Source organism: Protomyctophum parallelum (genome assembly GCF_964188405.1).
Source record: "Protomyctophum parallelum genome assembly, chromosome: 23".
Classification (NCBI taxonomy): Eukaryota; Metazoa; Chordata; class Actinopteri; order Myctophiformes; family Myctophidae; genus Protomyctophum; species Protomyctophum parallelum.
Window position 1 is genome coordinate 20,822,853 of NC_139715.1, and position 15,995 is coordinate 20,838,847.

The following is a 15,995-nucleotide window of genomic DNA, read 5'->3' on the forward strand; positions in this document are numbered from 1 at the left end:
CGGGTTAGTTGTAACACCTAGACACCTATGCACACCTAGACACAGAGCATTGTTTGTGCCATCCATGCCAACTCTTCGTGCTTTCATGATATGTTTCTTAAGGTTTTCTGAAATGCATGTTTTCCCTGCAGGTTCACTGATGAGCCCAATGCCAATACTATACCGCTTTACTATTAATAAGAAGTTTCCAGTAGAGAAACTCAATTTAATTAGGGAAACTGAATATAATTAACATAGTTATATGTTGTCCATGGCAAATGCCTCCCTTTCTCACTGACAATGCACTGACTGAATCTACTGAATTGCCAATGGCAGGACATGTGAAGTTCTCAAACGGCACATCTGTACCCGTATACAGTAGGATATGATTTAACATTTCTTTCTTGTTAACTTGGTGTGAGAGGTGAAACCTGCCCCTTATATCACATTTATAACACTAGAGCTTCAGGCCCTCACATCGAACCGACCAATCCTCCCATAGCAAATTTTAATATAGGGTTTTTAATATAGGATTATATCAGTGCATCCTGTACAGTAGTGTAGTACCGCACAGTGGGACCAGTCCAATGGACCAGCATACTGTATCTGCTATAAGATCCTTTTCTCTCACCTTTTCATTCTGGTTGGTTGGGGTGGGAGAGGGTGGAGGAGGGTGAATGCGGAGAAATGTCAGCCGGCTGACAGCTAAATTGGTACTGCAGGTGTGTGTGTGTGTGTGGGGAGGGGGTTGTATTGAAATGCAGAGAAAATAACATTCTGATGGAAGAAACCGCAAGAAGCCAGTTACCTACACTACCTCGGATCATGTGAGTGCCGGACTCGGAGAGAAGGCCTTTCACCTGCATCGCCGAGGGACTGACTATAGCAATTTCTTTTCCAATATTACCAGTGGTGGAAAAAGTAGGCTACTCAAATGTTTTACCTAAGTAGAAACTTAGTAAAAGTACAAAAGTATTGGAAATGCTCAAGAGATATTTGGAAATGCTCAAGTACAAATATCTCAACATTGTACTTATGTACAGTACAGTACTTAGTAAATGTACCAATATAGTTACACCAGCTAGCCAATGGGAAGGGGAGGGGCAAATATCCCTAGCAGCAAAGCAGGCTGCAGACAGGCACGCCTACTAGTACTTACATACTATACTAATACTACAGTTAGTTGACAATGCTCGCACGTCACTCGATATAACTTAAAACCAAACGCGTCTGGAACAGCGCAGCGCAGCCAACGCAAAGCTACAACAAAACAGTCATTGAACCACGCACAGAACATCGGAAACAAAAAAAAAAAATCTGACTAATATGTGTGTGTGTGGGGGGGGGGGGAGAACACAACGGAGATAGCGCACGCACACAACGGCTGCGAGGTGCGAGGTTGTCACACAAACATACGTTACTAAAATAATCATACTAGTATGGGAGGGGGGGGGGGGGGGAACACAACAGAGACGGCGCTTATTTCACCTGACAAATATCACTATGTGATAATTTCTTGTTTTTTCTTAATTTCCTGAAAAATTGTTTAATACTTCCAAACAGCAGAGATATGCTTGTTCTTTTTGTTTTGATATGTCTGCCACAAGCCAAGTTGAAGTTGCTAAACTGAAAACCAGATGTAAACATTGTAAAGATATTAACATTTGAAATGTATCAATTTATTACACTTTGTTTTACAAACACTGTGTGGGGCAATAAATCCTTTGTACAATCGTATCGGGGTCCTACAACATTGATACAGTGAAAGTATGAATGGACATTGGACACAAAACCACATTTATTTGCAAAGTTACATTTGTTCACTTTTAAAGTATTTGAACTTTGTCGTCAATGTTGTGTTTATCTTATGTTGTTTTTCTAACAAAGATTCACTTCAAACCATGCAGCTCTGATCAGGTCTACAATCAGAAAGACACAGCTTGAACCTAATTATGTAACCATGTTTTTAAAACATCTTTATTGTGCTGACATTTTCAAATGGGGCACAGAAAAAAAGCTCATCACCAAGGGAACATATTTATATACATTGTATAGTTTGTATAGTTTTACATTCAATTGAATGTAAAATGATGATTAGCTTTTGAATAAAAAAATGAATCCATTCGTATTACTTCCCAAGCGAATGCATTTTCACAGAATAATGTATGCTTAAGATGATTAGCCATTCTGGAAGTCGTCACACTTATTGAATGGGTTATGGAACTGTACGCTTCTTTTCAATAGATAATCTGTTCTCATTCTCATGGCCAGATTGTGGTGAGCACACACATTGGATTTTCTACTCGCCAAATAATTCCTTATACGAGATTTACAAGATAATTTTATTAAACTGTGGTATTACAGTCAAATATTCCTTTAGAAGTGAATATGGCTTGCAATTTTGCAGACCTATTTTGTTGAGCACACTCTCTCTCTCTCACTCACACACACACACACACACACACACACACACACACACACACACACACACACACACACACACACACACACACGTACAACATCGCTGCTGAGGTTATGACAAATTGACAAATGACAAATACCTGGGGAATCAGTTGATCACATACCCATATAGACTTAATTAGTCACACAGATGATAAAAATAGCATTTGATCAATGTAGCAACCAAACATTTGGGAAAAAAAGTAGTGAAAATAGCCGATCTGCAAGCTTGTAGATCTGCGATTTTCACTAGTTTGGGTCCGGGGAGACCTACCTCTCTTTTGGGTCACGGGCTAAAAGGTTTGGGAGCCAACACTATAAAGTAACAATATAATTCAGGGGTGCCTTCGATGAAAACGTTTTTGTTGTTGACTCACTTCCTCTGCTCTTGAAGGTTTGATCTCACAAAGTGCAGGCAAAATGCCAGGTCATTTAAGAGAAATATGGCTTGACAGTTCACTCCCACATATTATTCTCCCTTTTAAATCCATTTACTTTGCCCATAGTTTACATTCTTGTCTGGATTTGAAGACTTTGTTCTATAGATCAGTTTTATCACGATGTAAGTATACGGAAAGTTAGGTTTAGGCATAGCTTTACTGAGGTTAAGGTTAGGAATAAGGTTAGGTTAACCGTTTAAGCATAATTTACTTAGGTTACTTTAGGAATACCAGGCCACGCAGTTCTGCCGGCTGTACGCCTGGGGCGAGTTGGTAAAGGGGCGAGTTGTTTGGTATTCTACAAAATCATAGTGATAATAGGATTGACCTTATCTTTCTCTAGACACATTTTGAAAAATATTTTTCAAAAAGTTTTGAAGACAATTCAAATTTATACGCAATATTTTCAACATCTATCCAAACATCTATCTTTTTTTTTACTTTATATATACCACTATACCAGTATACCACACTATCAGTTTGTCAAGTTTCCCATGACAGTGTGTACATTTAACCAATTCAGCCATATACATGTATTTACTGTATAAAAAAATATGTGAAATGCCTATGCTGGTAAATTTAGATTAATGGTTGCCAAGTTCATAAACTTAAGCAGACTTTTTTTTGCATTGCATTGCAACACATGGAAACACCCACTAGCTTTGTTTTGTTGAAAAAAGATATTTGACTGGGGGGGGGGGGTGGAAAAGTATAGCAGGTGAAGTGTATTTCAGCAGTTTGATGAAGAAAAATACAATTAATTATTTTGTTATCTCATCGTATCTGAAGTTTATACAGTTTCTAATGTCAGCAGCGTACGACCACCTGCAGAGTTTGTCTGTTTAGTCAGTCAGACAAAAGTCGCTGACAATGATCAATATAATGTATTAATGTATGTTCCTTGTCTTCAAAAAAATCTGTTCAGTGATCTCAAACAAAGTCCAAACGTATACTTTTGATATCAACAGCACTACAAATTAACATGTCAAACGGCGGAACAATTTCAGCATCAGTCAAATTGAGTTCATGGTCATTCTTGCGCCCCCCATACAAATAGGACCCTTCTTGGGGAAGGTCTGTGTTTCGTGCCCATTCTGCTATCTGTTGAACTAAATGGCAGAGCAATTAAGACTCCTTTTCCCACAATGCCCCTCTGACTCTGAAGAGGTTCCTGGACTTGGAGCTCAGCAACGGCTGCAGCATCACTTCCATCGGCCGCTATTCCATGTTTTACGCCAATCAAACCTCACCTCACACGACAGAAAGCAGAGGTCCATGATTGGAGAAGCAGCAGGGGGTGTGGTTGGCCGTGGCGGTCAAAGTAAACCATTTTATAAGGAGTTAGGATATGACATCATCACTGTTGCCTAATTGAAACGGGTGGGACGAGCTTCCTGTAAAACTCAACCTGAAGAAAGCAGGAGGGAGACGGAAGGAAATACAAAGTTAAACATTGCATTAAATTATTACAATGTGCATCACATTCACGGGTGCATGTGTTTGTTTCCGACGTACCAACAGTCCGACAGGTATTAGTCCGACCCCAAACCCTAACCTAACCAGCCCGTAGCCAGTACCCCAAATTCCCTTTGATCAAGGGTATCGTAATTTAGGGCCTACCCAATGAAAGCGTTGATGTGGTGCATGAAACTGAAAAGTTTCTTCAAGTAAGTCTTGGAATAGTTTGTTTGGTATATCTATATTTTATTCCAACTCTGGCGAGACTAAAAACAAATAGGGGGAACAAAGTAGTAGTGAAAATAGCCAATCTACAAGTACGGAGTGAAGCAATGCGTTGTGAGCTTGTAGATAGAGATAGAGATTTCCACTAGTTTGGGTCCACGGAAACCCAGACGTTTTTATTTCTAGGGAGAGAAAAAAAGTCTGGGGCCGAGTCCACTTCAATTCGGCATACAGTAGCGCAAACGTTGATCACTCTCTGCTGATTTCTGATCGTCTGCACCTTTGTTAAATTGACACACATACACACACACTCCTCTATCTCTCTGTCGCTCTAATTAATTAGTCTCATGGCGCACAGCTGCGTCTACATTCTCCCGGCAGATCCTGCCGGGAGCTGCCTATGCCATATAATGCATAAGTGGACCCCAGTCTAGGGTCCCATGCAAACATCTAATTTCTCTTCTTGGATCACGGGCGAAAAAGTTTGGGAACCACTGTTCCAACACATTTCCATCAGAAAACACAGGACAGTGCTGGCCTTGGCCAATGCTCCAATTAAGTGACCTGCTACTATAGACTCCTCTCTCCTGGGAGAAGATCGATGTATGTTAGAGTTTAGACGGATATGCTAGATTTGATATGACCCGTTTACCCTAGTTGCTTGAACAGCAGCGTACTGCATGAAGCACTGTTGTGAAAGTACCTTCCAGAAACTCTTACCTCCGCCTACTCACCACATCACTATAGCCTGATGTTCTGGGACCTCATAACCATAGCCTTGATGTTCTGGGACACATAACCACAAAGCTGGATGCTCTGTTACATCATCACTATACTTACTGCCCTACAAAGCCAGAGTGCAGTAACCACGAAAAACAACAAACAATCAAAACACTGATGAATGGGTTTTAAAGTGTTTTAACTGCATGGTCAGCCAAATGAGATAGACATATAAGTGATATTACACAGATTAACCAGCTCCAGCTCAGTGGCCTTGTGGTCAGAGTGTCTGAAACTGGGAGGTCTGGGTTTGATCCCCAGCCGGGTCATAATAAAAATAACTGTAAAAATGGGCATCAAGTGTTTGATTGGGGGGTAACTAACCGCTCCAAGAGATGGGTCAGCTGAGGAGAACAATTCACACAAACACGTAATTACAGCAGTACAGTAATTACGGCTTTGTAGGGAAGTACAGCCTGGGCATTCTGGGACTCATAACCATGGCCTGGATATTCTGGGACCTCATCATTATAGCCTGGATGTTATAGCCTGGCTCTAGCACCTGAATCGCTAGCCATGCTGATTAAAAAACATGTTCTTCTGGCGATTCAGGTCTGGTGACTATGTCAGCCTCGGTTGAAAATCTGACACCAAATCAGCGCCGTTTCAACTCGATGACGTCAAACAAACATGGCTATGCCCCCACTGTGGTAACTTGTGACCATATCGATATGGCTATTAAATCGCCCTATGATGAATAGTTTCTTTACAGAAACGACAGGTTTTAGAAACATCATCATAATGAAGTGAAACAAAATGTGTCAGGCTATGGATGTTCTGCAACCTCATCACCATGGCCATTGGCCTCTATGTTCTCATAACCATACACCTGGATGTTCTGGGACCTCATAATCATACACATGGATGTTCTTTGATATCATAATCTAGGCTAATTAAGCATTGGCACTATAGTAACCTCACGTCATCAGGCTTTCCACCTTAGAGGAAAGCCTGGTCTGTGCTACTAAATTGCTGTATGATCCGGTCAGGAGCGGATGATATCGTTGTGTCATGTTGTAGTCATTGTTTTGTTGTCATCAGGCCGGAAGCCTCTAAACCAGAACATCCTTTCCCTCAAACCGGAATAATAATACTTCCTGAATACTGAGGACTACAAAACAATGACTACAACATGACGTAACGATATAATCGACCGGATCATAAAGCCGAAAAGGAAAGCTGCCCAGGCTAGCACTATAGTGGTGAGGGTCAGTCTGACATATCTGACCTGTTGGGGTGGAGCGGAGGGTCTTTCTGGGGGGTCCTCGGCTCGTCCGTCCTCAGCGGGTCGGCGCGCTGCTTCCTCGTCTTCACGTTGGTCTGGTTTACCGATGCTGTTACGCAACAGGAAGCTGAGGTTGAAGGTTTGGTCAATTTTTAAGGGCCCTGGGCAAAACTTTTCTTGTTTTGTTTTGTTAAGTTGTATTCTCTGTAGTTTAAAGCACTGTTTTTATTAAAAATGTTACACAGGTCTTTCTCTTTTTCTCTTAATGTAGTCATTGCCGGTTCCCATGCGTAGGCTAGTGCAGTCCATATCACTGCAAACCTGCAATGACACGTAACACTTTGAAGGAGAAGAGTTGTGTGTTAAGATCAGCTCAGCCTGCGACACAGTGCTGGCAGTAAGTTATAGAAGGTGCAGGAACTGGGTCCTTTTTTGACGGCTACCACGTTACTGAATCATCTCGGAGCCTTCCTTCCCATTTCCTCTGTAATATTTTGTATTTACAAATGCCTTTCCCCGGGGCATTGTTCTAAACACGTTTCTTTCGTGGGTTTTTTTTCTTCTCTCCAGTATTTTCCAGTGCAGAGATTTCTCTGGGTTTTGGTCTCGTGGAGGGGTGGTGGTGGTGGATGTGGGGGGGGATGTGGAAGGGTGGGTTGTGGTACCGTGGGAGGGGTTGATGTGAGGGTTGGGGGGAGGGGAGGAGGATGGCGGGGGGCATCATCCTCCTCTCATGCTTTGCTGTGGTGGTGTGTCGTGTGTCGAATGCTGTTGTCACTGCAGTGCTCTTTGATTTCCATCGTGTCCGGCTGCTTCAGAGTGTCCTTGCCATTCTCCTCCTTCAGCGGTAGTTTCCTGTGGTAGATTTAAAAAAAAACACACACACAATGCAGAATAGCGTTGATTTCGACGACTAAAACTAAGATGACATTTTTTCGTCGACTACCTTTTTTCACAGAGGAAAACTGAATGAAAACTAAATAAGAACTAAGCTATGAGGACTATAAGCTATGACTAAATATATTAACGATTTTAACAAATAAAAACCTAGACTAAAATGTCATGGAGGGACTAGTGGAGAAGAGAGTACTAAAAGACAAAGTCATTTTATGCTTGGTTGCATGCTGAAAATAGCAGATCTACAAGCTCACAATGTGGAGCATTGCGAGCTTGTAGATCGGCTATTTTCAGCATGCAACCAACTCTACAATCAGTCATTACGACCGTACGACGCCATCAAGGCCCGTCCAAGATACATTGTAGTAGACTAAATCAACTGTAGATTTAGTCGACTAAAATCTTGAACACGAAACACGATATGAACACGAAAGAATTTCAGTTGACTAAATGACACTAAAACTAAATGAAAATTTATTCAAAAGACTATGACCAAAACTAAATACAATTTGCTGTCAAAATCAATACTAGAAACACGCAGAGGTGAGTTATGCGTACCTGCGCACCTGCTAATTACAGAGTTCTCTAGTTAGAGACTTTGATAGAAATGAAATATGACAAGTCAGCACGGGTGAAGGAACACACCGTTGTGCATCTATCTAATAACTTATATTGTTAGTAATTGCGTCCTCAAAATTTGAAATTTGAGGACGGAATATTCAGCACATATTGCACACTGTGATTGGCTGGAAGGTGTGCCATTCTGCGCTGCGATTGGCTGAGCATCGCATAACGGTTGTGCCATAGGGGACACCCATAGATAGATGGGGGAGATAGAGGGGGAGACAGAAGGGGGAGAGAGAGCGGGGAGATGAGAGAGAGAGGGGGGGAGAGAGAAAAGGGGGAGAGACAGGGAGCCGAGAGAAAGAAGGGAGAGGTAAGTGTATGAAATTTAATTTTTATGGGGGAATACTTGATTATTTTCCTCTGCTTAGTATAATGCTTAAATTTAACAGATTATCAGTTCTGATCTGAGGTTGTATTCGGATGTAGGAAAATAGAAAATGTGGAGGAGTATGGCATGGATAATGGAGCCTCTCAGGAAGGTATAGGTATTAGGTGAGTAGTACGGGGGGGGAGGTGAGAGTGGAAGTCAGAGCAAATAAGGTTTTACTGGGTGTTTATTAACAATAAACCACGTGGCCGACTCCTTCGGTGATGTCGTAACATCAGCCATATCCATATTTGGGCGTGGACAGCTCTATATAAGTGTCAGCGCACGTGAACCAGAGCACTCCATTCTGTGTCACATTTCTGAAACAGCTTGTGCGTGTGGAATGTTTCGCTGGACGGTGCACCTGAGAGGGGTTCTCAACAGATACTACCATGCTGCTGTGGCAGTCCGACACAAGGTCTACTCGTTTGGGGGGAAGTGTAACGTGAAGACCATCATGGTCATGGATCAGATCGATGTGCACGTCTTCAACACTGTGTCTTTGTGCTGGATGACGTTGCGCCCGGTGACAGTACAGGGAAGGAGACAGCGCACCGCCCTCGAGGTTCCTTCCATGCGCTACGGCCACACGGCCGTGCTCGTAGACGACGTCGCCTACATCTGGGGCGGGGTCACGTACAGGAGGGCGTACTCAAACAAGGTGTATGCGTTTGACGTCGACGCCCACCGGTGGTTCAGGCCCGAGGTTTCAGGGACCGTTCCCGAGGCGAGGTACAAGCACTCGGCCTGCGTCCTGGGGAAGGTCATGTATATCTACGGAGGGTACAACCAGCTGACCCAGCGCACCAATGACATCTACAAGCTGGACACCGCCATGATGGTCTGGTCTTTGATCGACACCAGAGGCACTCCAGCGCCTGTTTCGGACTGTCACTCTGCCACCATCATCGGGACAAAGATGATTGTATTCGGGGGTAGGCGAGACTTCACCAACTACAACAACGTGTCTGTGTTCGACACGGAGACCAACTGTTGGCTCGACACGCCTTCTGTGAAGATTTTCCCGGAAGGACGAGAGGATCACTCAGCCTTTGCCTACAAGGGGGAGCTGTACATATTTGGTGGCGATAACTTCGCAAGATTGGACTGGCTCCTGGACGATCTGTGGAAATTTAACCCAGAGACCTTCTCCTGGACGAAGGTTGAGCCCAAGGGGAAAGGACATGGGATGACCAGTATGTGTTGTTGCATGGTGGGAGATCGTGTCATCCTCTTTGGAGGATACAGATACACACCCGATGACTTGTACATCTTAGACTTAAGTCCTAGTCTGAAGACATTATGCAAGCTAGCAGTTATTCATTACGGTCTGGAGCAGTTGGGACTCCCGCACGACATCAGGTGGGAACTGGCAGCCATGACTACTGACATGAACAGAAATAACGCCTCCGGATATGGCTTTTACCGGTGGAAGTATAATCAGGTGGGAACTGGCTGCCATGACTACTGACATGAACAGAAATAATGCCTCCGGATATGGCTTTTGCCGGTGGAAGTATAATTGAAAGTAGTGGCAGATATGACCACAACGATCTCTATGAATAGGAATTACTATGCCCAACCGGTCTCCATCAGGAATGAATGTAGAAACAAAAAGATACTTTGGGCAAATAAGGAACTGATGAAAGAGACTTCAGGAAAACTGATGTTTGTTAAGGAGAAGATAAAATGAAAATGAAGAAACCGACTGCAACGTTTTTTTGAGGGGCGCTCCTATATGCCCAGCTTTGTGTGTTTGTACCACGGAATGTGATGATTTGATTGGCTGAGCACAGAATGTGATGATGTATGACGATAAGAGCGCCCCTCACTTCACACGTGTGATTTTTTCTTTATTTTTTGTGCTCTGTCATTTGAGGCAATCAGTATCAGAATTCCAATTGACTTAACTCAGTTTTGTCAGAGAAAATGCAACTCACAGGAGCTGGCTCTCTGACACCTACTTCCTGTAATCACAGTTTGAACAAGACACAGTGTGACTGCGGCCTAAACCACCAAGGGTCTGCAATTAAGTTTGGCCTCGGGCCAATTTCTTTGTAAGCCATTCGGATTGCTGTCCAGAATATACAATCAAGGCTAATTTAAGAAATTGATAGTAATTTTTGAGAGGCGCTAACCCCTCCCTCCTATGCTTTGTGTGTGCACCCCATAGCCATGATTGGCTGAGCAACCCATAGGGATGAGTTGATTGGCTGAGCAATGCACAAATTGAGGATAAAATGTGAGGACAGAAAAGTGAGGACGCCAATTGTGATTGGCCAGAATGTGATGTATGATTTTTTTACTTCTACTCCACTACATCTCAGTGGCAAATATTGTACTTTTAATCCACTACAATTATTTGAAAACTTTAGTTTCTAGTTATTTATGTAGATTTTGATCATTATTATTATAAAACATACATTAACCACTTCAGCCCTATATACATTTTGGCCATTTGAAAATAGTAGTAGATCTGCTATTTTCAAAAGATTCGTATACATTGGAAAACTTTAAATGGGACATTCTGTACAATTAGTACTTTTTACTTTTGATACTTTAGGCACATCTGATGCCAATACTTTAGTACTTTTACTCAAGTAAATGTTGAATGCTGGCCTTTAACTTGTAACAGAATATTTCTATATTGCAGTATACTTTTACTTAAAAAGGGCCACTTCACCCCTTTTGCTACCAGATCTTATTTTAATGATGTTTGGCTAATCACCGAAACAAAGCCTGTTTTGTGTTGGTGAAAGTCTATTCTCATTCTCACTTTGTGCCATTTTAATAAAGTATATGTACCGGACAGAGTAACCTGCACCGATCCAGTTGGATGCATTTTATTTCATGGCAAACATAGTGCATATTATAGAGAAGCTGGGGACATAAGATGCTTCCCAGCCTAGAGAATAGACTTTAACCAACACAAAACAGGCTTTGTTTCGGTGATTAGCGGAGTAGATTTGTTCATTTTCGGTAAAGTTGGACCCCTTGCACGGCAGTGGAATTTGTACCTGTGTGCAACAGAGGCGTTCCCGTCAGGGTGTTAGTGAGAGACTCGCTAAACACACTGGACCAGGGCTAGCTATAGGAGACACTTTCATGGGGGTTTTATGTGTGGTGTTTTAGATATTTCAGTATTTCAAAAGTTATTGTTTTTAATTTATTGAACCTTTATTTAACCAGTAAAATCCACATTGAGACTGAAGTCTCTTTTACAAAGTGCCAGTGATCTCCAGTGGTCTCACTTCCTCCCTTTCCCTCTCCACAAGGTGGCGTGGTGTGAGTGAAGCAAAGCATTATGGTCATTGTAGTAAGCAGTGAGACCAGTGTCCATGACATCACAGACACTTTGAAATACAAAAAAAAAACACACATTACCCACATAAAACCCTGCAGGATAATGTTTCTTGTCTCCCAAACATCATTAAAATAAGATATGGTTGCAAAAGGGGTGAAGTGGCCCTTTTTAAGTAACAATTGTAAGTACTTTTTTCCACCACTGAAAAAGAAAAATGGTAAATCAGGGGGACTCACAGGTAGGCTGCTTTGCCCTCCTCCATTTCTTTACCCTTGCTACTGGTGGAGGTCTTCTTGCTGCACAGTGTGCGTGTCATGCATGCCAGGAGACCGCACTGACGGAGGAAGAAGCAGCTGACGTCCAGCAGAAGCAGGAACAGGAGGAGAGCCCCCAGGCCCAGTCCCACCACCACGCCCAGACCCAGGCCGCTGAACAGAGATTCTGCTGAGACAGGGAAACGCACGCACGCACACACACACACACGCACAGAGGAAGAAAACAGTCAAGCAATGCTTGCTTAAAGGTCTGGTAATTTCTTATTGTTTTTTAGGTTTTCTGAGCTCAATTCACCTTTAGCAAAGACCCGCCCTCTACGACTTAGACACTCCCACTTGGACACTTTCCAGCAAGGCTCAATCATTCCAATGTAAATATCATGGGTTTTACACATTAAATACTGCTTCATTTTTGGAACCAGACCTTCAAAATCTCTTCCAAATCTGTCAACAAGGCCTGCCATATGCACTGGAAAAATGTGTGTGACATTTCTTTTTTAAAACAATGTTTTATCATAATAGGAAAACTATTGGTGGAGAGGTTTGTCTAACCCATATTATCCTTAGCTGTGATTGGATCATAGCAGTTTGGGGAGGGGCGTAGCTATAGGTCAACTGCACAAAAAAACATAACTAAACTTTTAACATTAAGATTTTCTGTTGTCTAGGGTTTTCTGGCTCAAAACGAGTACTCTCATTTGCCTGCCTGTGGACTGTGATGTAACAGTCGATAAATCCCATATATGACATAATTTGCCAGTGGATGTCGCTGTTGAGGGATTCTGCATGTCTTCATTGCAGCTAAAAAGGCTTCAGAACACACAGAGAAAACCCCAGACCACAGGAAATCCACTGACTGTTTAAAGTCCAGCTTGTGTGGGTGTAATTGAAACCTAAAAGAAAAACTTAAACAAAAAATTAATGAAAATGAATGTCATAAAACCTTTAATATTGCATTTTCATATAGCACAGTAGATTGTGCTCCATCCACAGTGTGCTTACTCAGTCAGAGCACCTTACAATGGTCCATTTATTCATACATTAGGAGGTGAAACGGCGAACAGTCGACGCCAGCATCTTGCCACATGCACATCCCACACCAATGGTGGCGACAACTGGGCGCAATTAGGGGTTCAGAGTCTTGCTCAAGGACACTATAACTCTGGGAGAGCCCGGGATCAAACTGGTAACCTCACGGTTGCAATCCGCCTGCTCTACTGGCCACTCTACCCCTGAGCCATTGCCGCCCCTTGCTTGTCACCAATACAGTGGTGGTTGTGGTAGGCGTGCTTTCTAGGTTTGTGGCTGCGCGTGTGTGTGTGTGCGTGTGTGGCACAGTATGTGTGCACGTGTGTGCATTGGAAATACTTTTTCTGTGCGTGTTTTGGAAATACGGTTCAGATCCATTTCTATGGGGAAGAACTGACAATTCTATCTTCATGTCAGGATCTTTTTTGGAATGATTAGAAAAAGAAAAACATTATATTCTCTTGTGATTTACATACTGTCAGAATCCACCTGGTTTGAGTTTAATCTTTTGGTGTGATTTTGAGACCAGTTTCTCCATGCAGTGAGAGTGAATAGAGGGAGGAAACACACGTTTTGCCATTGTTATGCAGTACTGGAGACCTTGTTCAACCCTCCATGAAAACAGACGCAACACACTCTGGCACCATTAACAACTAATGAAAAAGGCCAGCACTTCTTGCCGTGCTGCCCTGTGTGCTACAGACCAAACTCTGCCCTGTGTGCTACACACTAAACTCTCAGTGGTAGAGGTGAATCTATTCACCCTTGAAGCGCCCCGGATGATGCCTCTTCCAGAATATTCAATTCAGTCAAGTGTTTTTTTTTTTGTCGAAACTATGACGGATAATGTTCCTCGATTACCTTTTTTCACGGAGGAAAACAAAATAAAAACAAAATAATAACTAAGCTATGATGACTAAAACTATGACTAAATATATTGACAATTTCATCAACAAATGTTGTGGAGGGACTAGTAGAGAAGATAAGAAATAACAGCTCTACAAGCTCACAATGCGTTGCAATGTAACATGTTGTAGATCTGCTATTTTCAGCATCGCCATCAAGACCTACCAACATTTATTTTAGTCGACTAAATCAACTAGACTAACTAGTTCTAACATTCTTCTGTTTATTGTGCACCGAGGGAAACTGATCAAATAAATGTGTATTATTAGAACTGAATGTCACATTTACTATGAAAATGTTTACTATGACATCTGATGTCATAGTAAATGCGATTTCCATGTGTTCATGTTGATCCTTCCCCATCCATCCTTCCTCTTCGATGTCTCCTTTTTGACTGATACCTGTCCATTCAAACTCTAGACGGGCCTGCCCCAAAGTTATTAGTGCAGCCGCGCCCGGCAGCCGGGCTCGAAAATTAGGCTCGAAAATTAAGGCCCGGCCCTCATCAAACCCTGTACACTCAAGATAATGTCCCCGCTACCACCATTAGATCTCCATATATGGAGCCGACCTGTTCTGACATTCCAAATGTTGATCTGACCTCATCAAACTGTACACTCAAGACATGCTCCTTATATGGCCAGTACAGAATTCATTCCATGTTGATCTGACCCCCCATGCCAAAGCTTTGTGCTCGCCCAGCGAGGCGGATGCGAAGGGCGAGGTCGCTTCTCACCCTTAGGCGTCTTACTGGTTTAATATATGTTATTATTAGTCATTATTTTACAGTGGAGGCACCAGCAGCGACACTGTGTATAGTAGCAGTGCTTTGACTCCACTTTTAGTAAGATGTTAAAATCAACAGCATTTTGAATAAATGGATTTGTTGTTTACAAACATTACTGGGTGTGTACACGTTCAGGGGGCAAAGTATGCTTTGATTAAAACATGCACAGCTAATTAGATTCTAATTACAGTAGCTGTGCAGAGTTTTAAATAATTTAATGTGCATGATCTTTTTATTCATATAGGCACCCGCTTAGGCCCACCTAGGCCTACATTTGTATAATTTGTATTAATTGTATCTCCCTGCTCTTAATGTTTAAAGATGGTTGTCTAATTGTGCCGGGCAGAAAAATATCCATACTCAGGCGCCCATATTCATACTTGTATTCTCATTCTATAATAAATATTTGTTTAATCTATTTGCGAGTTATCTGACTGAACTATGTGTTGTACCATATATGCAACACAATGTTGCTATCGGCATGCTCGTGGGTACTTGTATTCTCATTCTATAATATCTACTTGCGAGTTATCTGACTGAACTATGTGTTGTACCATATGTGCAACACAACGTTGCTATCGGCATGCTCGTGGGTGTGTGAGTGAGTATACACCAGTCCATTTACAATCGTATTCAGCAAGTCCAGTACTAGAGATTTATCAGCCCGTTGGGAGGTGTAAACAGCTGCGATGGAGGACTGAGCTGAACTCTCCTGGGAGGTAGAAATGTCTACCTTTGATGGTCAGCAGCTCCGGAACGAGCAAACGGTGTGTTGTTAAAAGCACACAGACCTACATGGCCGACGGAGAGAGTTATCCATAAAGCTCCTCTCGACTTAACAGGCATGCTGGGCTACAGCCACGTCTCAGGGAATGCCAAGAACACAGCAGCACTACCTAATGTCCTGTTGTTTAATCTGTGCACGCAACTCATACACAGTAGATTGTTTTCCAGGGACTGAACATTTGCTAGCAGAATGCCGGGACAGATGAGGCTTGTTGTTTCTCCGTTGGGGTTATTACGGAGCCCCGGGCATCCCTATCTTGTTTTATTTTTATTTTTGCAAGTAAACAAAGGACCCTAGAGGATCGTATCTCCAAATGTGTTTGTCTATCACTGAATATGATAGCGCCAAATGTGTAAAAAGAGCAAGTAATATAGAGCAAATCCACAGCTCTCGTCAGTGCAGCCACCCCAGGGCACACCGGCAGATGTAAGCATTAATACCATTAATGC

At 42.5% G+C, this 15,995-nt stretch overlaps 2 protein-coding genes across 2 annotated transcripts in view; one reads left to right on the forward strand and one right to left on the reverse strand.

Annotated features, from left to right (window-relative positions):
• Nucleotides 1-6,777: 6,777 nt before the first annotated feature.
• The window catches only part of ncam2 (neural cell adhesion molecule 2), a 194,975-nt gene continuing 185,757 nt past the window's right edge, over nt 6,778-15,995 (reverse strand). The window contains exons 16-17 of the mRNA XM_083758886.1: nt 11,999-12,206; nt 6,778-7,422 (exon numbers count right to left, since the gene is read on the reverse strand). Coding sequence (XP_083615012.1) covers nt 7,299-7,422; nt 11,999-12,206 — 332 coding nt within the window. The 3' untranslated portion in view covers nt 6,778-7,298. The remainder of the gene's footprint in view (nt 7,423-11,998; nt 12,207-15,995) is intronic.
• Nucleotides 8,802-9,929, forward strand: LOC310854320 (kelch domain-containing protein 3-like; the record flags this gene model as incomplete). Its single annotated transcript, XM_083758917.1, has 1 exon — nt 8,802-9,929. One exon carries the CDS (start codon nt 8,802-8,804, stop codon nt 9,927-9,929), a length of 1,128 nt encoding a protein of 375 aa, XP_083615043.1.